We start from the raw sequence: 25047 nt of genomic DNA, 5'->3' as shown, positions 1-25047 counted from the left end.
TCATTTGCGGTACCTAAGTTTCACCAGCAAGCAAGTGAAAATGCTTTACTGTGTAGATTCCATTCATAGCAAAGTTTATTTGTCTTCCAGTAAAATAAGGCAAGCCATTTCCTCAAAAATCATCCGAAACACGTTTATATATCCATGCAAATACTGAAGACTGCTTTCAGTGTTTATTAAAACAAACAGCAAGTATCTGACATTTATTGTGAATTAGGCGGTTATTTACAAACAAAACTTAATGAAATAATTGTTCCCAGAGAACAAACATCACATCATAAGTACAATAATAGGAAAATTTTGGGGAAATGGTCCTCTTCTTTACAAGCTGCTTCATAAAGCTGTTTAATTCACACCAGTTATTAAAATGATAATTTTTTTCAAAGCTTGCTCCAGGTCTAAAGTAAATCAAGAGCTTCCTAATACCGTAACTTAACAAAAAACACAACTGTGTTCATGTATCTAGGATAACAAATGCTACAAATCCAGCTGCTTTTCAGCAACAAATATATTAGTAATAAACATGCAACCACTATGAGGATTTGAATCACTGATTATGCAGTGATTATATAAGCCGTATTAGGGCTTTCCACAAAGCTTCATTCATTTTCTGCAGTCTCTTTCTCTTCATCTGAAAAATGTGGAACAGACTTCTTTGCCACAACATTGTCCAGCCTTTGTCCTTGAAGATATGGATTTACACTCTGGGGGAAAAAATATTTTTAATGCAATTAGAAATGGAAAAGAATTCAGGGAGATTTTAAGTGTGTTCAGTGGGGCTTACTCTTTAGTAAGTGTGTTTAGGACTGTAGCTGAATTTTTCTCCCTCAATCTCAATTCTGTAAAATGGGGGTAATGATGACAACTAAAATAAGTGTGATTAAACACTCTGTAAGCAAAAGCATCATTCAACCAATAGCGCTATAATTTAGTTTCCCAAGTATCTGATTGGTAAGAATGAGCAAATCTTTATACAACACAGTTTTTTTTCTAAGGCCTTAACCAAGTCACTTGGCTGAAGGAATTGAGCGTGTTTAGCCTGGAGAAGACTGTTGGCAGGAGGGACATAACAGCACTCTTCAAATAACTGAAGCTGCCACACAGAAGACAGCAGAACTAGATCTAATGGACTTAAATGACTGGAGGGTAGCTTTCAGTTGAACATCAGGTAGAAACTTGATGCAAGAGTAGTTCAACAATGAATCGCCCTGTGACCTTCAGATTACAGGTGGTAAGGTAAAGGTAAAGGGACCCCTGACCATTAGATCCAGTCGTGACCGACTCTGGGGTTGCAGTGCTCATCTCGCTTTACTGGCCGAGGGAGCCGGCGTACAGCTTCCGGGTCATGTGGCCAGCATGACTAAGCCGCTTCTGGCGAACCAGAGCAGCACACGGAAACGCTGTTTACCTTCCCGCCGGAGCGGTACCTATTTATCTACTTGCACTTTGACGTGCTTTTGAATTGCTAGGTTGGCAGGAGCAGGGACCGAGCAATGGGAGCTCACCCCGTCGCAGGGATTTGAACAGCCGACCTTCTGATTGGCAAGTCCTAGGCTCTGTGGTTTAACCCACAGCGCCACCCGTGTCCCTGGTGGTATACACATTTTATTATTATTAATAAATTGTAATCAATATGCAGATGACACACTACTCTGTTCCATCTGAATCCGGGAGATGCAGTTCAGGTGTGGCAGTGATGGTCTGGGTGTGGGCCAATAAACAGGCTGAATCCTGAAGACAGAGATGTGCCCCAAGTTCTCATGACTAGAAGGTGAGAAGATGGCTTGTTCTGAACAGGGTGGCACTCCCTTGGCAGGAGGACATCTGCAGCTTGGAGGTGCTCCTGGATTCAACAGGTGACCTCGGCGGCTAGGCATGTTTTTCCCCAGACCCAGCTGGTCTGCCAGTGATGGCCCCTTTTTGACAGAAGTGACTTGGCCACTGTACTCCATGCTCTGGTAACTTCCAGATTGTATTATTGCAGTGCGATCTTCATGGGGCCACCCATAAAGATGACTCAGAAACTTCAACTGGTCCAAAATGCAGCAGCCAGATTATTGGCTGGAGTTCTATTCAGATCTCACATATCCGCTATTTCAAAACACCTGCATTGTTTGCCAGTTCATTTCTGGGCCCAGTTTAAGGTGCTCATATTACTGCTTAAGACACTAAATGATACCTGAAAGGCTGTCTCCTTGCCTACAGACCTTCTCAGGTGTTGATATTAGCAAATTGGCCCTTCTGGTAATTCAGCCACCCTCAGTTCCTGCAGTTCCTGCAGCCACTCTGTACTACTCCCTCTTGACAGATGTGTGTCTGGCAACCTCACCATACAGTTTCGGTGAATGCTGAAGTGCACATCTTTACCCTGGACTTTGACACCTGAGATTTTTAGGGCCCACCCTATTTTTGTGGTTGTAAGTTGTTAAAATCTGTTTTTAATGTTGTATTTTAAATTGCCATGAGACCCTAGGGTAAGAAATAAATTTTATATTAATAATAATATGAAGCACACACAAAACACTGATAAGTTTAAAAAGACAGAGGGAGTTTTCAGCTGAGGGTGGTTCTTACTCTTCTTCACTTGGAAGCGCATCTCTGGGAGGAGGTGCAAGGTGAAGTATACTTCCAGTTTTAATTCAAAATCAAGGGTCTTGGTTAACAAAATATTGGGACGTGCTGGCTTAGACGGAAGAATTTTTTTGCAAAAGTTGTATTGCTTATCACAGATATTTACTGGAAGAAAGGACAAAGTCCAAGTTTTAATATAGATGTACTAATCATAGTATTTCAACAATCTTTTTTTACTTTGCATTTTTGCCTTTTTCTACACTAAGGCACTAAAATGAAAACAAGTTGCATTCTGAAAATTACCCTTTTCTTTCTTTTTGGTCCACCCTTCATTTTCTCAAAGAGTAAATTCTTATTCTGAAAGAAGAAGAAGAAGAGGGGGAAAACACAAAAGTATGGATCAAATTTTGTAGCTCTTCAAGCAAGACTTTGTGCCATCTAAATATTAGCATATGAATATTTTGGAAAGCAGTTCAGGAGAGAATGCCATGTTGTTGGAAAGATAAACCACAAGAAAACATTTGAATTACTGTAGCTATTAATAAAATATTTTGGTATTCTTCTGGGACACTTAGTGTCATCAACCATTATATGAATAGGAATATATGATGATTCTAAGCTGCATGATGGTTTTAATCTGAACTGTCTCGGAGAGTGGAAAAATCGCTGAGTAGTAGACCACATGCTTTGCATGTACAACATCCCAAGTTCAGTATCTGCATAAAAAAATACAAGGCACCAGTTAGGAAGGACCTCTGTGGGAAACCTGCCATCAGAGTACGAAATACTACACTAGATGCACCAATAGTCTTTTACTTGGTATAACAGGGATGGGGAACTTGGACTCCAACTCCCAACAGTCCCATCTAGTAAGGCCGGTGGTCAGGGATGATGGCAGCTGTAGGTCACCACCATCTGCAGGACCACAGGCTCCTAGTCCCTATAGTATACAAACTGCAAGGAAGAGCAGAGCCATCAGGTTATGGGCAGAACAGTATTGGTTTTTTATACAGCACTTGCTCCTGGTGGCTTCTGTGTGTAACACAATTTAATTCTTTTAAAGAATTCTTATCTCAACTGCTTCCCCCGCAGACTGTTAAGCACCCTCTGGGTAAAGAAATCCTAGTCACAATTCCTTCCTTCATTTAGGTAGCATCCTAATAAACTTCCTTCAAAAAAATAAAACCTGTTTGGTCTAGAACGTTTTTAATAGAGTGAACCTTTTAAAAACTGCCAGAGTTGTCTTGGCAGACAGAAAACTATTTAAAAAAATAAAAATTAAAAAGGCGATGACTATGACCACAGCCTGTACAAGTGTTTCCACATATTGCTATATTTCATAGATGTAGTGAGCTCAAATAAGGTCTGGAATGTCAGACACATGCTCAACAGATTTTTGTTTCAATTGGAATTATTCAGTGGTGCTGCACTAAAAAAAGGTTTAAGAGAAATTAAGAGAAAACCTCTGTGTGTGTGTGTGTCTGTCTCATATATATATATATATATATATATATAAAAAATCAGATTACTGCGTAATTGCTATGTAAGCAATTGACCCAACAGTCACAATAACAACAGATGTGGTGAGAGTTTCATAAAACCATCACTTCTGAAATTAAACCTTGATTTCTGAGAAACAAATGCTTTAGGACACGTCCTGTTCTTGAGAAAGCCCCTGCCTCCCCTGGGGTTCTAGGGTGTATCCGGAGCCTTGCAGTGCTGGTAGAATTCAAGATATTCTGCCCACCATGTGATGTATGCAGCAGCTGATTCATCGGCTGAGGTGGTTGAAATGGGATTGGAGACACAGGAACACAGCACCTAAAGAGCAACCTTATACAGTGGTGCCTTGGTTCTCAAACTTAATCAATTTCGGGAGTCTGTTCGACTCCCAAAAGCATTCGAAAACCAAGGCACAGCTTCCAATTGGCCGCAGGAAGCCGCATTGGACGTTTGGCTTCTGAAAAACGTTCGCAAACCGGAACACTTCTGGGTTTGCAGCATTCGGGAGCTGATTTGTTTGACAACTAAGCCATTAGGGAACCAAGGTACCACTATACTGTGTCAGGCCACTGGTTCCCCTAGCTCAGTAGTGCATACGTGGGTGGGATATATGAACCCCACACATATCTCCACCTGTTCCATCCATGTTGCCATGAAAGAGCACACCACCAGCAGTACAAAACCCAGGCACAGGAAGAATGCAAGTCAGACAATGGGTACCTCTTTCATACCACATGACGGGCAGGCAAAACATAAACATTTTCCTAGCATGGAGCTGAGGCTGTAAGGAACACATTACCTGCTACCATGCTGTGTGTCCAAAGTGCAGAAGCCCTACTGGAGTTAATGGCTGATAAACCCACACATGTTGCTATTTCTTAGGAGCTCCTTCGTTCTGGACACTGTTCGGTAAAGGCTCTGATTTTGCTACGTGTGTCTCTTCCTTTGTGGCTAGAGCACAGTGATCTGGATCCCAGTTCCCAAGCCTAGTCCCGGGTGCGGAGAACTTGATGGGCTCAAGAGGCAGCGGCTAACTATGGTCCCCTCATGGTTAGGTTACCAGATTTCTTTCAATGAAGTGGGGGACACTTTTCAACTTCCTACTAAATAGATGGATTTTGTCAGGGGACTGATTTGTAAATCCGGGGACTGTCCCTGGGAAATGGGGATGTCTGGTAACCTTACCTCATGGGCACAAGGGAAATGAGTGCTCCTGTGGGGGGGGGGGAATGAAGCAGTCAGGTGGGAGGAGGAGGAGGGGATGCTTCCCAAACCGGAAGTGGGAATGCACTGGATGCAGAGTAAACAGGAATGTGTACACAGCCTAAGTCACTGGGGCTGCCCGAGGGAGGTAGTGGGCCCAAAGGGTGGACTGGCCCAAGCAAAGCAGACTCTTGGTTGATGCAGCGCTCTTGCTGAATGGCTCAGATGTGTCTGGGTTGGCAGGTGAGTCTTCTTCACTTTCCAACTGAGGTTGTCCCCTGGATTCAAAGCAGGGACCCCCATAGTGTAGAATGAGAGACAGAATCATGGCTTGTCTTGCAGCCCCTTGGCTCCCGGCATCTGTGTGACTGGGTGTTGGAGCTAGGGGAGGAGGGGGCGATAAAGGCCCTGTGGAGCATCTGGCGCCATTCTGCGGCTGCGACTGAGTGGTTAGAGAGTGGCTGTGTGTGATTGCTTGTGGTGTTTGTTTCAGTCCCAGGAGCTCACTCGGCTTTGCTCTCAACGTGACATTTGTTTCTAGGGATGCCGGAGGTGCGTCTGCTGTTCTTATGCCATTTCTGTACTTCTTGCGTGTGTTTCCCCTTCTAGGTTAAGCATGCATTGGATTTGGTGGTCATTCTGGCATTACAGCAGCCTATCTTCAGATCTGGCACAATGTAAGTATAAGGTTACTTGGCCCAAGGGCTGGCGTCTTTTGTGCCAAACATTATCTGTTTAGTATTTCTCATGTTAATTTAAAACCCAAGTTCACAAGACATTGCTTTTTGCCTGGCCTCAACTATTTCATCAGAGCTGTGCCAAAGAGACAAGGAAACAGAGATGGAATTGGCCAAGAAGAGACATTCTTGGCTACAGTTAATTTCTGCAAACTCACTTGGGGGGAAAAATCAATTTAACATGTAAAACAACAACAACAGAACTGTACATTATTTCCTCATGGTATCAAGTGTACTTTCCCTTAACTTATTGTTCTACCTGAATCTTCTATAAATGTTTTCCTACAATTTCTTTTTTTTAAAAAAGCTGGACTGTAATTAAGGCAAAAAGTTGCACTGTGAAAGAAAAGACAGACTCGGCTCAACAAATATCATATTTTGTTTTGTCTGCCTGAGAATATTTTGAAACCATAACTAATGCTTAAATATAATAAGCAGCAGAGTGCAGATAAGGTTATGAAATCTGATATATAAGAACGACATTATCCCTGCAATAATGGTAAATTTGAAAATACAGTGCAAGTTTCCCCTAGTGGAGAGTTCAGACTTTTGATGAGACACTGAACATCTCTTGCTCCTCTTGGAACTGAACAAGAATTAAGAATATTTTACATCAGAGGATGTATGAAGCAGAAACTGTCATGCTTTATCTGCATCTCATTTGGATCTCAATTTTCTTATTTTGTTTTCAAAATCATATTATCATCATCATCATTATTATTTAAATTTATCTCCAACTTTTCATTATTATTATTTATATTTATCTCCAACCTGCTTTATAAGAGACATGGTAATGTATTTTGCAAAACATTTTAAGTGTGTAGTATATTTTTAAAAACATATTATTTGCATGAGATGGCCAAAATTAGGCAAGTTTAACCCACCAATGGGATAATTTATGGCTAGATCATGACTTATGTTTTAGGAATGCACCTTTCAACACAAAGTAGAGGTACAAAAATAAATAACTTACCAAAAAACCCTAAGTAGAACAGGTATAAATAGTTGAATTAACTATTGAACTTGAATTAACATCTGGTTTGTTTAATGTTACAATCTTTGGTAATCAAGCACAATGAAATAAGAATATCCAGCATGTGGTAATTTTCACATGACTGACTAAAAGTTTAGGAATCCTAAAGGTGATCAATGCTATAAATCTAAAATTGAGTCAGCTGTAATGGAGTAATAATTTTCTTCTGAACAAGCATTGCTAAACCAATGTATTTATCAACTGAGCATTGACAGCTTTTAGGCTGCGATGAACTAAACTGAAAGCTTTATAGCAACCTTGTAATGCAGGTTCCTTCATTCTAAAGTTCTAAATGTTTTGTTAGATTCTTCATACACAAAATATATAGATAGTGAACATAACAGGGTATAGCAGATTAATGTCCTTTTGTGACAATTGCAATCTAGCTCTAAAGGTGTGTTTGACAGTCTATAGTTTTCTTTTATAAAGCTTGTTACAAAAACCTTTTCTTAACTAATTCAGCATTATTTGGAGATTTCCAAAGTAAACAAGATTTACGCACCCATTTTCCCATGCTTGGATAGTCATGTTCTGGATCAAAAAGATGCTGGTGAAGTTGGTATTCTTTGCTGAACTGAGCTGTATCTGGTGTGTTTTCAAGGCATCCATCATCAACTGAAGAAGAAAAAATGGGGGGGGGGGGACCTGAGCTGCTTGACATCTTGTAAAATATATCAGCAAAACCACATCATGAACATGTGCAATGAATTTTATAATAAAAGGATAGAGGATTAGGAAACAGTACTTTTCCTCTTTGGAGGCAACACTCATTTCCACCATTCCTTGGAAGAGACACAAATTCATTTCTTTACTGATTTCTTGCCGGGTCATATGTTTAATGTGTAAGTCAAACGAATTGCTGTTCAAATATTAAATAAAAAAGGGCAGTACCAAAAATCAAAAGAAGAACCTCAAAACCTAGCTAAGAAATAGATCTTTATCAAATACAGTAAAATGCTAAGAACATAGATCAGGCCAGAAGTCCAACAAGCCAAGAACTCTGTTCTTACAGTGGCCAACCAGACGCCCATGCGAAGCCCACAAAGCTGAATCTGAGCATCACGCCACTGTCCTCACCTGAGATTCCCAGGAACTGGTACCCAGAAGCATACTGCCTCTGGCAGGGGAGACAGGGCATAGCAATCATAGCTAGAAGCCACTGCTAGCTTTATCCTCCATGAATTTGTCCAATTCTCTTTTAAAGCCATCCAAGATGGTAGCCAGTACTTGTAGCTTAACTATGCATTGTGTGAAGAAATGCTTTCTATTTGTTCTGCATCTTCCAACATTCAGCTTTATCAAATACCCCGAGTTTTTGAAATACAGTGGTACCTCGGGTTACATATGCTTGAGGTTACATACGCTTCAGGTTACAGACTCCGCTAACCCAGAAATAGTACCTCGGGTTAAGAACTTTGCTTCAGGATGAGAATAGAAATTGTGCGGCGGCGGCACGGCAGCAGCAGGAGGCCCCATTAGTTAAAGTGGTGCTTCAGGTTAAGAACAGACCTCTGGAATGAATTATGTACGTAACCAGAGGTACCACTGTATAAGAATTGTGGGCAGAGGGGAGGCCAAATAGTATATCTGTTGGAAGATGAGCTTCTTCCAGGGCATTTATTAGCAGAAAGATGCTTGGCCTGCTCAGTAAGTGCCCAATCTGGTGATAACAGAATAAATGATGCAAGGAGGAAACTGCAGCCCAAGATAGGAAAAGTGGTGGTAAGGGAAAACCTAGCCACTTTAAATGAATTCAAATCTCCAGGGCCTGATGAGCTACACCAAAGGGTACTACTAAAGGAGCTTGCAGGTGTAATTTCAGAGCAACCCTACAGAACAAAAAAGGCAATTGGCCAGTCCTGGAAATGGAAGCAAGCCATAATTTACCATCTCTTATGTTTACTACTTCAGGAAAGGGATGAGGCCACAGCAGAGCAGTAGGGGCCCTAATAGTGAAAGGTTTGGGTGCCAAGATGTTTAAATCTGGACAGAACATCTTACTGTGGAAACCACTAAGAGGGGCCCATCTTTCAATATGCCAGTCCACAAACCTCACTGAGGAAATTCTCTAATAAGTTTAACATGTAATATGTTTTTACAATCTTTACTTGGGCACAGACTGGAGTTTATATTTAAATCTCTGAAAACCGCTTTGCTTAAATGCAAGTAACATATGATTCACTAGCCAGAAAGTGTCCAAAAGAACAGTTTTACAATGACAGCAAGAGTTTCCAAGGAATGCTATCCATTTTCATATCTGGATGCATCTTAGTCAAACCAACAACATTTTGGCTGTAGTTTTAAAATTAAGGGGGGGGAAGGCCAGAAATCTATTTTTGATAGACATACTACGGAAGTTATTATTTCAATCTTGACATTTTAACCACTAACAGAGTCTATTGGGCTAAACAAGATAGGAAAAAAGGAGAAGAAGAAAGGAAAAATCTAGAGAGATAAACAGAAAAATAAGAATTGAGATGTTATTTCTGGAAAAAGAAATTACACAATAGTTTTCTATTCTCAAGCATGCCACAAGAGGTTTCTGAATGTGTTTCATCCCACATAAGTACTTAAGTCACCTGGAAGTATTCACTGAAAATGTCAATAACGTTGTTTCCTGTTTTCCTAGCTCTGCCTTAGACTCCGTTAGAAAGGGGAAGGAGACCAAGGCTACCATTCTATACACACAATACCTAGAAATAAGTCACATGGAACTCAGTGAGATGTACTTCTGAGTAGACATGCACAGGATTGTGCTACTGGACCACAACCCTTTGGATGCTTATCTCAGAACTGAATAAGCCTACATAGGATCAGGCAGCTTTGTTATAATGAACAATGGACACTGTTTTGTGGAAGGGTCGCTGTCCTAATCTTAAGCATTCCTTACTTTAGGCACCTTTATGGTGCTTAGGATTTTTTAAAGCATCCTGGAAAATGATTACGTGAATAACCCAAAATCCTGTATGACATATTTACATTATGGGGTTGCTACAATGGAATATATAATCTCATGGACTTTCCACCTTTCTGTGTGGTGTATCTGAAGAAAACACTGGCCAGTTATGCAAAAGCAGACCATGGTCAAGGCGTCAATCACCTGCATCATTCCTTTTCACTTCCCCCATTCCGGTTCCCATTACTAATTAGTCCCCAGTTGTTCATCCTACCTGTTGCCTCCATTGGCAAAAATGGCCAATATTTTCTAAATCTGCACCTTGGAAGCAGAACCAGTCGTGTAAATTAAATAGAATCTAAATCCCACAATTATGTTCATAATTCACTCTTAGTAGAAAAATGTGGATTAATGTAAAACAGGGATGGGGAATGTCAGCTCAGGGGCTGAATGCAGCCCTCCACATCTCTCTGCTTCACATCCTCCTTTGAGTCTTTTTGCTGGCTGCAATGCCTCTCACTTCTCTTGCAGAATTTAACACAAAACTCTGTAGTAAGTCCATGCAACTTACCTGTCTTTCCAATTGGGCAAGGATTTGGAGGATCTGGGTATCCCTGATCTTCACTGAAATCTTTAGGTATGTTGTCACCTGTCAACTCAGCTACAATATTTGGTATATTTCCATAAGGACCAAGGTGCTGAAGTCCTTCATGGGCACCACCTAATAAAGACAGAACCATACGCAGCATCTTTTTGATAACATGATGATTTCACTACATTAGAATTACTAAGAAACCAAAGTCAAGACCCTGGTTTACTTCTCTAACATCAAGAGGGCTACATTAATGGACTATATGACAGAACATGAAGCCTCCCTCTGTTCCCTTTCAATAACTTTCCACGTCCATTTCTTCTTGGACAACATCTGGATTTGAAACTGGATGTGCACTTGAGGATGTACATTAACACTAGCCTCAAATACTGCATGGATTCAGGAAGAAAGACCCCAAGGGTAGCAAACTCAGAAAAGGAAAAGCAGAACTCTTAAAATATGGGCATCTGAACTCTCAGTCATTGGCCTAAGGAGGCTTCCTGAAGATGGAGAAAGTGTTCATTCATCCTAGTCAAGATCCACAGCCAGCATTTTCCCATCTGTTTTAGGATCACACCCAATCCCAGGAGCCTTAGGTCAAATCCAACCATACATTTAAAACACATGGCTTCCCCCAAAGAATCCTGGGAACTGTAGTTTGTTGAGGGTGCTGGGTATTGTAGCCCTGTGAGAGATAAGCTACAGTTTCCAGAATTCTTTGGGGGAAGCTATGTGCTTTAAATGGATGGGGTGGATGTGACATTAGTGCCTCACAATTGCTTCACCATCACGATGTAGCATTTTGGTGATGTCATAAGCTAGCCAATAAGGAGGACAGGGTAGATCAGGCATGGCCAAACTTGGCCCTCCAGCTGCTTTGGGACTACAATTCCCATCATCCCTGACCACTGGCCCTGTTAGCTAGGGATGATGGGAGTTGTAGTCCCAAAACAGCTGGAGGGCCAAATTTGGCCATGCCTGGTGTAGATTAACCATACTAGGCCAACCATCTCCCCACCACCACTTTAGATCTGAAGCAGGGCCTTACTTGAAGCTATTATACTATGCAGAAAGCAGGTAGGATGGGAACAGCTTTCCCATGAATGGACTTCGGCCGCCATGGAGTGAACTATAATGGGAATAGCCTGCTAAAACCATTATTGTTCAGGCAAGCCTATCCTGACAAGCAGAGGCTGTCATATGTTTTAATCTGGTTCTAACTTATTGTTGCTTTTAAATATTTTTGAAGATTTTAAATACTAAGTTTTAACTGTTCTTTACTGATAATTTTATTGCTCTATTCTTTTTGTATACTGAGGTTTTATCACAATCAAGCAATGTATAAATGTGTGGGGGGGGGGGGTTACAATGAACCATAATGACAAGTTGCAGGCTGTCAGTGACTTGGCAGGAAGTCTTGGCTGTTTTATTTATTTATTAATCATGTAACAAACAGGATCATAAATAAGGATTTATATCTCCACGAGTAAAAACTGCTTTTTTCAAAATAGTTAAGAGATGATTAAGAACATGCAAGAATGAAGATTTTCCCTTGGAACATGGACAACACTTTGTCATGCTATAAATCTTCATGTAAATGACTCTGCAAAGCTGCAATCAAGTGCTGTGGGACAACAGCATAATGCAAGAAGACAAAGTTAAGCATATCATTTAAAATGCTATACAATGTGTAGCTTTGCAGAAATTATATATTTGGTTTAGAAATTACCTAAGTAACCATAGGAAAAGAGTCCAGATGTTTTGAGAAAAATGCTAATCATACGCAAAACATTGTTTCTGTGCATCTTTTATGTCTTTCACATGTGAACTAGTTAATGAAGGGTGTGAATAAGTATAGGCAACTCGCTAAGAAATTCCATACAAAAAAGTGCAAAGCAATATTAGTATCCTTAAAATCACAAATTTGGAATTCAGGATTCTGCACTTCCTTTCTGCACAGCCAATTTTAATTGGAGAATAGTGACTATTTGGAATTGGTTAACAGAAAACAATAGAAATATTTTGAAAATTAACTTTAGGTCTAGTTTTATTTTAATAAAAATTTACACACAAAGTACAGCAGGTTCAAGAATGCCTCAGATTTCTTTTGTCGTGTTTCTTTGACTTGCCTCTTAGCTTAGGTGATGAACAATGAATGGCAGTCCACAAAAAGCCACAAGCTGAATTAATTTGTTGGGTGTCTCATATAGCCTGTGGTCAGCTTACCTTTTTCCTGAGGTAAAGAGCTCACAGGCAGCACACACCTCAGAGTCCCTGATGCTGGGGACAAATAACTTTAGTCCATGTGTTGACATTGAAATCAAAGAAGCATCTGACTGATCACTGTTGAAAGCAGTGGTATACTGCACAGATCCTAATTTGGTCCAGCATGGCAGTTTTTTTCTGTTATGTTCAATTATCCAAAATTCCTACTCGTTGCATCTCTCTCTCCCACGTCAATATAGATTTCGTGAAAAGAACACATCTATTCATCTAAAAATAGTGGAGGTGGCCAGGTTGAAGTAATTCATGTCTTTTTGTCTTTGATGGGATAATGAGAAGCAGCCACTACTGGCACACCAGTAGTTTAATGGATCAAAGAGCAACAACAGATTATTTATTCTGGAATGGACAATCCAGCATTAACTGCCAAAGAGGGTACACTGGAGCACACAATTCAAATTTCTTCTTAGACCTGACTCCTTCTGCATCACATCACTTGCTACCTTGCAAATTCTTAATCTGGAGGGAATGAGCTTTCAAAACAGGCTTGTTAAAAAGTTAAAGTGTTCTCCAACATGTTAGTACCCGCCCGTGAGTCTTCTTTTCACTTCACTGTGAGAGTGGGAAAGCATGTATTCCTCATTTGCTTATCTGTTTCCGATTTGTTCAAATTCTGTCAAAATTACCAAAGCTCCCTTTATAGCTAAAAAGTAAAGACAGCCAAAGACAACCAGCCACACCCAACCTCTCTCACCACCAAGGAAGTACAACAAGTGAATAGTAAGAGAACCCACACAAGTAACGCTGACACAACCCCTCACACACACTCAGTAGAATAACAGAAGCATAACCACCCCACCCCACTCGCCACTCCCGCTCTTCCCTTCTTCTTTTTCTTCCTAATTGTTTAAATCAATTCATAAACTCATACATTGACCACTAAGAATGAAACACATGTTGTAGATATTCTTCCACATTTATTATGATGTTTTTTGTGATATACAAATGACATGAGAAAACTTGGTATACTTATTTGTATAACATTATTCTTGTTTATAAAACCTAATAATAATAATAATAATAATAATAATAATAATAATTTAAAGCTTCCTTCCTGTTCTGTAACTCAAACTGTAAAGGCCTCTCTGTGCCACAGACATAGAAAGGTTTAACAGTCATTACTTCTCACAGGAAACTCCACTTCTTTGAGGAAGGAAGGCTAGGGATCTCTAAGAGAAAACCTCAGAACGTTCCTCACACAACTCCCAATACAGTGGTACCTCAGGTTACATACGCTTCAGGTTACATACGCTTCAGGTTACATACGCTTCAGGTTACAGACTCCGCTAACCCAGAAATAGTGCTTCAGGTTAAGAACTTTGCTTCAGGATGAGAACAGAAATCGTGCTCTGGCGGCGCAGTGGCAGCGGGAGGCCCCACTAGCTAAAGTGGTGCTTCAGGTTAAGAACAGTTTCAGGTTAAGAATGGACCTCCGGAACGAATTAAGTACTTAACCTGAGGTACCACTGTATTCTTCAGGAAAACCCATGACCATTAAAACTGGTACAGTAAATCTAGTACATAGCTTTGCCAAGGGTCCTCTTTCATGCCAAACCTGTCCTCTTTCACTCTTAGTCCAGAATTGCGAGGTAGACTGTGGTTGGTTTTCCTCTTCTTCTCTACAACCTTTTTTTAAAAAGCTTAATTAACTGGCAAGCCAATAGCTTGCAGCTGCAGTGCATAATGAATCAAAGCATCAAGTGCTCTTTGGAAACGGCACAATATCCTTTTTCAGGGATATCGTATGGAGGAAGAAATGGCTGCCCCCATAGGCCCATCTCACTGAAAAAGGAAACGGGGGCATTTGAGGATTCAATCTGCAGTGAATAGCAGCTGTGAGCTGCTGGCTTGCCAATTAATTAAGGTTAATAAACAAGAACAAGACTGCCACCCTGCCTCATAGTAAAAATCACCATAACCCAAAAGAATTGGAATTAATTTCTTTAGTTGTCAATAGAGTGCAATTGTTTTGTATTTTCTATATATTTTCAGTTTCGTGTTCATGGTATATTATTGTGCTTTAGCACTTCCATATAGTATATTAAGGTTGCTAGCTGCCTTGAGCTTCTTTTGCACATCTTATTTATTTCTAATTACTATTTTTTATTTCTACTGTAGTTGTTTCGGTGGGAAATTAATTGGCTTCCCTTCTGTAAAACTAACTAAATTCCCGAAATTATTTCTAAATATGCATCGTGTGTGTGTGCAACTTTGTCTCCTCTTTTCTTGTGGTACATACCCTCTGTTCTAGTGATGGGTACATGGCAACCTCACCAATACAAGTTTTTAGTGTAGATATGTTATCAAGTGGAGCAGCGAGTCTACAGGAAATGATTCCCAGTATTATATCCTTTTGGTCATTGTGCTAACAAACAAGAGTTTTCGGCATCTGCAGCATCTCTACAATGCACAAAAACACAGGCTTTTCAAATGAATGTTAGATGCTTTGAAACCCCAAAGATGGAGATTTAATTGTTTTGTGTTACATTCCTCCAAGTGTTTAGATATTCTTGTTTACCATTTAGTTGCAGAACATCCTTCAGACACCATCAAGTCAACTTCCATACATTGTACAGACCTCTTGCACCAGAGTTCTGCCCACTACGAAAAAAAGCATCTCAGAGCCTCCAGATATAGTCTATTATTTATTGTGTGTACATAGTTAAAATGTCAAGTGCTTGCCAAAATTCGCCTGGACTACATACAAAGCAATTTTTATGCCAATACACATTATTGTTTCCTTCAGTTCCCTTCAGTTCAAAATTTCTCCCTAGCCTAGTTCCTTTGTTTTATCCCACAATTTTAATGCCTTATTTTTGCACTTTTGAGTGATTTTGTAAACCTTCATAAAGTGTTTACCTAGCAAAGGACCAGGGTGGCAGAAACAAAGTACTGACTGCTATATTGCAGACAGTAATTCAAACACGCCATTAATTCTAGCATTGTTCTTTCGATGTTAGGCTTACTAGAAGCACAGCTCAAAAATCAAAATAACACAGTATAAACACGCTGCCTTGTCAACCATGAAAGTTAATAGACCACCCTCTCAATGATGATGATAGCATCAAGGCCGCCCTCTTGATGAGACTGTTGCCTGGACAACAGTGCAAATTTATCACATAATACACACAATAGTCACCTGTGGAGGCAATACTCATACTGAGTAATCTTGCTTTACTCAATATTCTCCAGCCTCATAAGTCATGTTCATGTTATTCCTGAGCAGGTAATTCCAGCACAATAGCGGGGAGTGGGGTGTCACATGCTCCGCCTCATGTCCCTACATGTGCTGGCAGGGTGGGGTGGGAATAAATACTGCATGCTTTCAGTTTTGAATTTTATATTTTATTCAGGTCTATTCTTTATTTATTTGCTGTGCTGGGAAATTTTAAGTTCTTCTAGTGTTATTGTTAATTCTTGGATGTTTTTTGTTGGCAGTGCAGCAGCAGAGATCATTCATTTAATATTGAAGTCAACTAGCCAAGAGAGTTGATGGGTGGAGGTCTTACTGAGCAACCCAGCATAATAGCATGATGTTCACTGAGGCAGCATGTGCTCCGATTGGCTGTGTTGTTCTGCAAGAACTTTCCTCTGTAGGTTTGATTAAATGTCTCCCTGCTACGTACAAAGCCTGAACTAAGAAAGACAAAACTGCTCTGTTCCTTTCTCAACTCCCCCCACCACCACCCATAATTTCCTCAGTAAAGTGTTATCAATACTTTTCTCTCTGGACTCTGTGTTATTTAAGTGCTAGTAGTTTTATTTTATTTTACTGCAAACTGCCTTGTAAGGGTAATATGCCCTCAAAGGTTGGGTAGAAATGCACTAAGTAAATAGATTAGGTATAAGTGGCAAGTCTCATTGGCACTTTCCGAGGAAAGGCTACACAATTGCTCAGCGCCGACAAGCTGTCATGTGAAAGAAAGCCTATGGTGCACTGTCATAATGAGACAGTTCGATTTAGCATTCCTTGCTCATGGTCCTTGGAATACAGATTATAAGATATCTCTAAATCCCCCCTCCCCACCGGTTCACTCAGCCCTCTGAGGAACGTAAGGCTCCACCCACCATGAAATACTTGATGAAGATGAACTCAGGGCAGATTAAATCTTTTGTCTCCAAATTCTGGTTTATGATAGTCTATTAAAAAAGAACTGCTCTTCTGAATACATGCTTTCATACTCCCCCACTCCCTGCTCTTTAAATAATCCGTCTGTAGGTGGTTAAATTACACCAAGCAAGACTGCACAGCAATATGAGTAGAAAATTCAGGAAGGCTGCAGTTACTGCTATACTTAATTATTTTATTGTTCTTATAAGGAATTATAGCAGGTCTTCAAAGGAAACCCAGTCACCAGCAAATAAATTGTTGTTAAGATAAAGCTTTGATTTGTAACACTAACATCTTGGACATTATTCCATTACACACTTCCAAAATGCATTTGGCTGCTGCTTAGCTGTTAACATACAGTGCACCATCCACTGACTAAACTGTATAAATACAGTCTTAACTGGATTTCTAGAAATTACTTCCAGCACTCAACAGCCACCTAATGTCTAAGCAAGGAACAGCAAAGCATTTATCAAGGTAGCCCACTGAAACCTATTTTAATAACAACACGGTCCCTGACTGCATAATCAACAATGCAAGTCTCATGAACACATTTAGACATATTTCAGAGTCTCAGTGATAACTAGAAAGACAGAGTTGTACAGTGGTTGTACTTGTACATTACCTTAAGTAAATGTTTAAAATGTTCTAAAATGATCTTTCTTTTATGCTATGATGTGGCTAAAAAGTGGCATTTTATATGCTGATGAAATCTCAATAGAAAGAACTGCAAAGGTCAGGAAAGTTTTGAGCCTCCCCCCCTCTTTAACAGTTGAAGAGGCCTGTATAATTGAAGGAACGTCTCCACCTCCATGACACTGAGGGCAGTTCCGAGGGCAACTGTGCATGGAGAGGACCACAAGGAATGGGGGAGGAGTTAAACCCTTTCCCACTTCTGCTGTGCCCCTAACTAAAATCACCCTCCACCTGTCAAACTGCTATTTGCATCTGAAGAGAAACCTGTAAACAATTTGAGGAATTGTTGGGGGGGGGGGGAATTAAAGCACTGCAGTGTGTTTTATGCTGCTCACAGTTTAAAATTGGAGCACATCAGGTGTTCTGGAACCACAATGGTCAACATTTGTGCTGGTGCTTATGCATTTGACACAGATGTCATATACTGGCGATACAATGTCATGATCTGTAACATTTCAATGCCTTATTCTATTTCACTAACTTATATTGGTGTAGAATAAGGGCAGGGAACTTCAACTCCCATCGGCCCCAGCCAGAAGGTCAATAGGGATGACTTGCAGTACAACCTATGGAGGACCACAGGTCCCCCACCCCTGGTGCAGAAGTATACAAGCTGTTGGGCTTTCTTCCTTAAGGAGAATGGGATACAATTGTTAAAGCTCACATAGAAGCTGCAGGAAATGCTTCCAACATAGCAGCAGCTCAATATGGTAGTCATAAACAATGCAACCCATGGAGGACTCCAATGGCATGGAGAACTTCTATGCCAGTAGCTATCAGGAAATTTGCTTACTTTTTTTAATATATACTTTGCCTTTCAGCAACAAATCCCCAAATCGGCTTGCAACCATTTATTTATTCAATAGAATGTATATAATGCTTGGTTGTTAGAAAATAAAACCCTCCAAGTGGTTTACAAAAAGAATAAAACAACAAAACTATCAATAAAAGCAGTTAAAAACAGCTATTTAAACCATCCAAAAAATAATTAAAATCAACAATAAGCCAAAAACAAGTTAAAATGCATATAAACATTCTACATATCTGGGTAAGCTTGCCTAAACAAAAATGTTTTTTTCCAGGCACGAAAACAATTATATATAATACATTCACAGTCATAAAATACTGCTACTAACAGAAGTAAAAGAAGCAAAAGAAATATACAAGATTTTTTGGCTTAGTAAGATTTTGGAACACAGAAATAAAGCTGCACTTTAGAGCTACTCACAGAGCCAAACTTGATGGGACATTGTGTGAATGCAAATAGCAACTGTGCGTGGAGAGGACCACAAGGAATGGGGGAGGAGTTAAACAAGCCAAATGCCTGGCAAAATGTAAGGGGCATGCTGGCAAGGAGACTCTCTACACAACTGACAATCCATGTCTTTAGCAGCTTTAACCTGTTATGACAGCCACGTGGAGCTGTTACTGCAAAGAAGAATTTCCAGCTGCCTCCACAAGATGGAAGCAGTGCTTGAACTGGCCCATAGCCTCAACTAGAGAGAGAAAACAATTTTTCAGAGTGTTCCTAAGCATCGTTACTCAGAAGCACGTCCCAGAGTTTAGGGGAACTCATTCTCTAATGAATGTGCTTAGGACTCTACCATTAATCAGCAACACTTGCTTCACAAATTAAATAAACCCTCTAACACTAACCTGTAACTAACCTTATTTTCAGTGATAGGTTTTTTTCATTTGATATGAATCCAGAGCTAAGGAATCACATACAGAATGACAGTTAAGTATTGGTTTAAAAACTGAATGATTATAAAAGTTAACAGCAATAATAATTCAGAATGATGAATATTCACCTTCAATATTCTGTGGGCCTACAAGATTCATTGCTTGGTGCGCTGGGTATTCGACTCTGGGTCTAGCAATGCCCAGCTGCTCCATTACCCCATGCAGAAGTCTTTGGATATCAGCTTCAGAAACTCTGTCTGGGCTCCTGGGATTGTGACTAAAAGTCAAAGCCAGCCTAAAGGTCAGCAGAAGTATCATGCTGCAAAGCACAGTAGTAGCCATGGTGCCGTCAATCTGTATTTTGCAACCTGTGCCAAAGAAATAAATGAATGAAAATATAAAATAACACACCTCCTCCTTTTTCTTCTTTTTTTTTTAAAAGGAACTGGTCAGCTTCTGTAGGCAAAGAAATATACTAGTTTCCCAAAGGCAACGTTCCACAAACCAGCGGTGGGACCTTTTATACAAAGGTAGATTACATGTATATGGTACTGTGAGATCAGGGGTTTGAGCAGGGTAGATGGGGCCAAAATGACTGTAAATGTTCTTTCATAGGCCATGGACAGAGATATCCTTTGTTAGGAAAAATGTAGGTCATAACCAAGAAGGTAAGGAGATAATTATCATGACTGGAATGTAATGTAAATTAGTAAGATTTTGGAACGCAGAAATAAAGCAAATAATCAAGCCATCAATTCTAGCACGTGGGGGGGCCACTTTATCTAAATTATATAATTTGGTATTCGAACGATTGGCGTTAATAATTGTACTATAAATTGGTATTGTTATAATGAGGCTATTATTGGATTATAATTGAAAACTAATAAAAATTATTATTAAAAACAAGAAGGTAAGGAGATGGTTGGAGAAGATGATCCACTCTGATTCCCTCCCCTCTAGCTAGGGGAAGGGGGCAACCTAACTGTGAGTGGACCACAAGAGACTTTTTTTTTAAAAAAAGCAAAACCAAAACTAAGAAGAGAAACCCAAGCTTGAACTCTATAAACCACCCAAGGTAGCCAATGTGGTACCCCACCTTCAGAATCTTGTGGGCTGCAATTCCCATTAGCCTCGGTCAGCATGGCCACAATATCTGGATGGCATCACTTTGACTACAATGCACTGTTAGTGGGCAGTTCCCTAAACTGGATGGATGGGAGGCTGCCTGCTCTTGATGGTACTACTCTCCCTCTGAAGGAGTAGGTATGCAGCTTGGGGGTACTTCTCAATCCATTGCTGTCTCTTGAGGCTCAAATGGCCTCTGCTGCCTATGCTCTGATAACCTCTAGTTTAGATTACTGCAACACATTATTGTTGAATGGTCTCTTTAAATTTGAAGGTTCATTATTGTTCCACAAGATGTGTATTTCTTTAAAGGCCAGAGCAAATAACATGACCTAGTTTTATAGCTGTGAAGCAGTATAGCAGGTGCTATTAAGTTATGTTAATTAAGCCGTTGGGTATGGTATATAAAGAGCAGCATGTAGAAGTACCCTGGTGGATGGGTTATGCTTATTGATATATTGTAAAAGGAGTTTTTGTTATTAAAACCTAGCAAAAGTTACTTTTGCGTTCCTTGTAATGTGTGGTCTCCCCAGCACGCCTTCTACAGCGCAACTAATCTGCAAATAGCCAACAATTATACATGGGGCTGAAGTTTGGAAACTTCAGCTGCTACAGACTTCAAGTCAGGTTGCTTACCAGGCATATAACGCCAATCCTGGCCTGACTGCATTGGCTGCCAATTAGTTTCTGGGCCCAATTCAAAGTGCTGGTTTTGACCTATAAAGCCTTAAATGGCTCCAGACCACAATACCTCAAGGACTGCCTCTCTTACTATGGACCAAACCAGACCCTTTGAACATCTTCGGAGGCCCTTCTTTGTCTGCTTCCTCCACGAGAGGTCCAGAGGACAGCAACATAAGAATGGGCCTTTTCTGTAGCAGCTCCACAAGGAGGCCCACCTGGTGGCTTTGTTACATATCTTTAGGCACCAGGCAAAACCATTATTCTTCTCCCAGCCCTTTAGCTAATTAAACAATCTATGGCCTTTTAAAATGGCAGTGGTAGGGGTATTGTTTTTGTTTGTTAGTATGTTATATATTTTTGTGTTTTCATATTGTAAACCAACCTCTGATCCTTGGATAAAGGGTAGTATAGAAAATTTAATAAATAATAGTAATAATAGTGGTATTAGTAATTCTGCAATAAAGAACTGGAATTTGGCTCCAGAGTCTTTATATTCAACTCTGCACTGCCAATTGAACAATTGCGACTAAATAATGCAAATAACTTACTGTTGAGTATTAAACGATTTTTCAAGCTGTATGTTTCAAGCTGTATTTATCTTTCTATCTTTTTGTTATTATTTCAATTTGGGTCCAGAATCTATTAGCTTTGATTTGAAATCAAGCCTCAGTTCCTTTACAATTAAATTGTACAATGCTGTGCTGCACTGCCTAGTCAAGGATTTCTATTTGGAAAAGGCAAAATGGTCATGGGCTGCCAGCCTTGATTTAGAAATCAGAACATTTTCTGTAACTGATGCATTGTTTATTTTACTCAAGAAACTTGTGACCTGTCATGCTCCTACATGTAAGATGTTCCCCAAATGTCCCCCTCTCCCCTTTCATCCTGTTTATTCGAATTAGATAGGATTCTCCAAAAGGTGGAAGAGATTAAACAGACAGAACACACCAAATCACATCACCTTACCATCTTGTTTACCTTTGTAAAATATCCCAGCCACATCCTAGGCTAGGCATGTTTTGTTTCCTGTTTAATGAAATTTGCGGCATCTGTCTACTCAGAAATAAACCCCATCAAACTCAGTGGGGGGGGTCACTCCCAGATACATGGGAACACAAGAGGATTTTGTAGCTTTACACTGCCAAGTGGACACAAAACTGAAGCCTTTATTTCATTTCTTCACGTTCACGGTGCATGCTGGGAAAGCTTATTTCATACCCGGCTCAGCACATGCGGCATTATTATTACTATTATTATTATTATTATTATGCCAACACGGGAGGCCTACCTAAGCGGGAAAACAAGAGGAGTGGCCCACGAATGCCTTTCAAAGGCTATTCGTTTTGTATGCCCCCCCCCCCTGCGTTTTTAAAAATATCCTAGTTAAGGGATTTCGAGACGGATTTTTCCTCATTTCAATATTCTCTCTCCCCCGTCCCCCGCTACCAGAAAACAAGGGCTGGGTGGCCGCACCCTTTGCGACCCAAATTCTCCCTATTTTAGAGGGAGGAGTAGGAAGCCCGAGCCTCCACCCGAGAGCGACGCTTCCCATTCTTGGCCCCCCACCACCTCAGCAAAGACCTCCCCGCTCCTTGGGGAGAAAGAAAGCGGGAAAACCTCCCTGCCACCCCCCTCGACCCCGTGCCCCATGCAGCCTCAGTTCTCCCGGGTCGCCGCTGCTCAGCGCTCCTGGGTATTCCCGGTCCCCCTCCGCCGCCATTCCGGTTCCCAAGGGAAGGAGGCGACGCACTCACCACTTTGGACCAGGAGATGCCCGAGGGCCGCGCGCTCTCTCTCTCTCTTCCCCTCTCGCTTCTGCGCCTCGCCGGCTGCTTCGAGCGTCACCTGCTCGGCCAGGCGCAGAGCGAGGCTGCCCGCGTAGACGCACAGCGCGATGAACTATGAATCATTCAATGGGGGGGGGGGAGGCTCTGTCCTCCTCCGCCGCCGCATCCTTCTCCTCTCCCCTCGCAGGTGCAGCAGCAGGAACGGTTGCCAGGATTCCCTGAGGGAGACGCGAGCCCCGGCAGATGGCCTTTTTTTTGGGGGGGGGGGGCCTCCCATTTACACACGCTGCAGATAAGAGGCCTGACGCTCAAGGCTGGGAGGGCGCAGATGGTTTTGTTTGCTTTTTGGCCACTGAATCTCTCCCCCTCCCCGCCCTGCAGCGAGTCCTCTCCTGGTGTTTTGATACGGGGATAACTGGGAAACACTGGCCTGCGAGCTCTGCAGTTGGAGAACAGCCTTTACCAAAGGTGCCATGGGCGTTGAAGACACTCGAACTCAGGACTAAAGGGAGAAAGGCGCTAAGAGGAAGGCACGCTTGGCAAATCCACACTGTGATCAACTCCCACCCACTGTATAATAATAATAATAATAATAATAATAATAATAATAATAATAATAATAATAATAATAATAATTTATTATTCATTATTTATACCCCATCCATCTGGCTGGGTTTCCCCAGCCACTCTTGGCGGCTTTCAACAGAACATTAAAATACAATAACCTATTAGACATTAAAAGCTTTCCTAAACAGGGCTGCCTTCAGATGTCTTCTAAAAGTTTGGTAGTTATTTTTCTCTGTGACATCTGGTGGGAGGGCGTTCCACAGGGCAGGTGCCGCTACCGAGAAGGCCCTCCAGAATTGGCCTCCACAGTCACAGACTCACTATTAAAACCATGTTAATGGAAGACAATCTTGCTTGGCTACAGCTTATCACCAAAGAAGAAATAGGAGCTTCCCAATAGTCTGCCGCAGCCTCCCCCAACTCTTCCAGAGTTCTGGGATTAAAACTCACACTAGGCACTTCCAACCCACACCCACAATGCAAGAGCCCTGTGGAATTGAGCCAAAGGCCCATCGAGCCCAGCATCACTGTGCTCATGGTAGCCAAGTTCCCATGGGAAAGCTCATGAGCACAGCAAGCACTCTCCCCATTTTGTGACTCCCAGGAACTGATCATCAGACCTTTATTGCCACCTCTATTAGAGGTCGTACATAGCCAGCACAGCTGGTAGCCACTGACTACCTTATACTCCATGAAAAATTGAGAAAATAACCACAATTTGCAAACCTGGGTCAGGTGAAAACCAATGTTTTGGTTCCAGGAGGAATTGATGGCTGGGAAACCTATTCTGGTTCAGTGATCTTTAGAGGTTACAAGACAGCCACCCAGTCTACCTTGTCTTACAGTTCCTTCCTTGAAAGCTGTTGAATTAATTCACTATAGCTAAGCCTAACCCCGGATTAATTTTACCAGCTAAATGTCATTGTACTAGTTTGGTACAGGGGAAGGGGGAGTCATTGCTTGGATGGAAAAGGCTGTGAGATTTTCTGAAGGTGGGGTTATGCAGCCAGGAAGAAAACTACTGCCATATTTGCTCTTCCAGGCCACAAAGGGATGAGAAGCAACTAGGAGAGAAATCAGGAGTTTCCACAGCCAACCCCTCATCTCAGGATTTTGATTACTTCACCCATCCTATGGTCTGTATAAGACTCACACAACCATGTTTTACTCATCACCATGTAGGGTCACTATATGTCCGGAATTCCCCATACAAAAACCCCACAAAATGTATGGCAGCTCGTGGCAGCAGTGCAGTTTTTTGCCAATTAATTTTTTGTGATTCTGCCAAAAAAACTCAACAACTTTTCTGTCTGGATTTTCACTGTTTGGAATCTTCTTCTTTGGCAATCACTCGTAGCCAAGTAAGATTGTCTTCCTAAACACAGTTTTAACAATGAGTCCGTAAGTGACTGTGGAGGCCTGTAAGTTGCAGGACCTCTCTTCGTAGTTAATAAACTGTAGCAAATCCAGTGCTTTTTTCTGGGGGTACGCATACCCCTAAAGATTTTGTGAATCTTTGTACTTTTGTCCATTTGCTGTATTTATTTTTCCTGATCTGTACTATAAAATGGTGATT

General features: G+C 41.0%; 1 protein-coding gene across 1 annotated transcript; it reads right to left on the bottom strand.

Annotated features, from left to right (window-relative positions):
- Positions 1 to 160: 160 nt before the first annotated feature.
- SCG5 (secretogranin V) lies at positions 161 to 23152 on the bottom strand. The gene is made up of 6 exons (XM_028721939.2): positions 22872 to 23152; positions 19437 to 19676; positions 10515 to 10664; positions 7550 to 7662; positions 2875 to 2928; positions 161 to 704 (listed from the first exon to the last, which is right to left on the bottom strand). Exons 2-6 carry the CDS (start codon positions 19648 to 19650, stop codon positions 600 to 602), a joined length of 636 nt encoding a protein of 211 aa, XP_028577772.1. The 5' UTR covers positions 19651 to 19676; positions 22872 to 23152; the 3' UTR covers positions 161 to 599.
- Positions 23153 to 25047: the final 1895 nt, after the last annotated feature.

The sequence above is a fragment of the Podarcis muralis genome, chromosome 1 (genome assembly GCF_964188315.1).
Source record: "Podarcis muralis chromosome 1, rPodMur119.hap1.1, whole genome shotgun sequence".
NCBI lineage: Eukaryota > Metazoa > Chordata > Lepidosauria > Squamata > Lacertidae > Podarcis > Podarcis muralis.
Note: the sequence above shows the minus strand (reverse complement) of the source record. Positions and strands in the feature narration are given on the sequence as shown.

Bases quoted from the DNA above. Each gene is read 5' to 3' on its own strand.
- SCG5 (XM_028721939.2), bottom strand. From the start codon at position 19,650: ATGGCTACTACTGTGCTTTGCAGCATGATACTTCTGCTGACCTTTAGG. The intron at 10,665-19,436 runs GTGAATATTCAT...TGTCTTTATTAG, and splicing joins AGGCCCACAGAATATTGAAG to GTGGTGCCCATGAAGGACTT. The intron at 705-2,874 runs GTAATTTTCAGA...TTTTTCCCCCAG, and splicing joins GACCAAAAAGAAAGAAAAGG to AGTGTAAATCCATATCTTCA.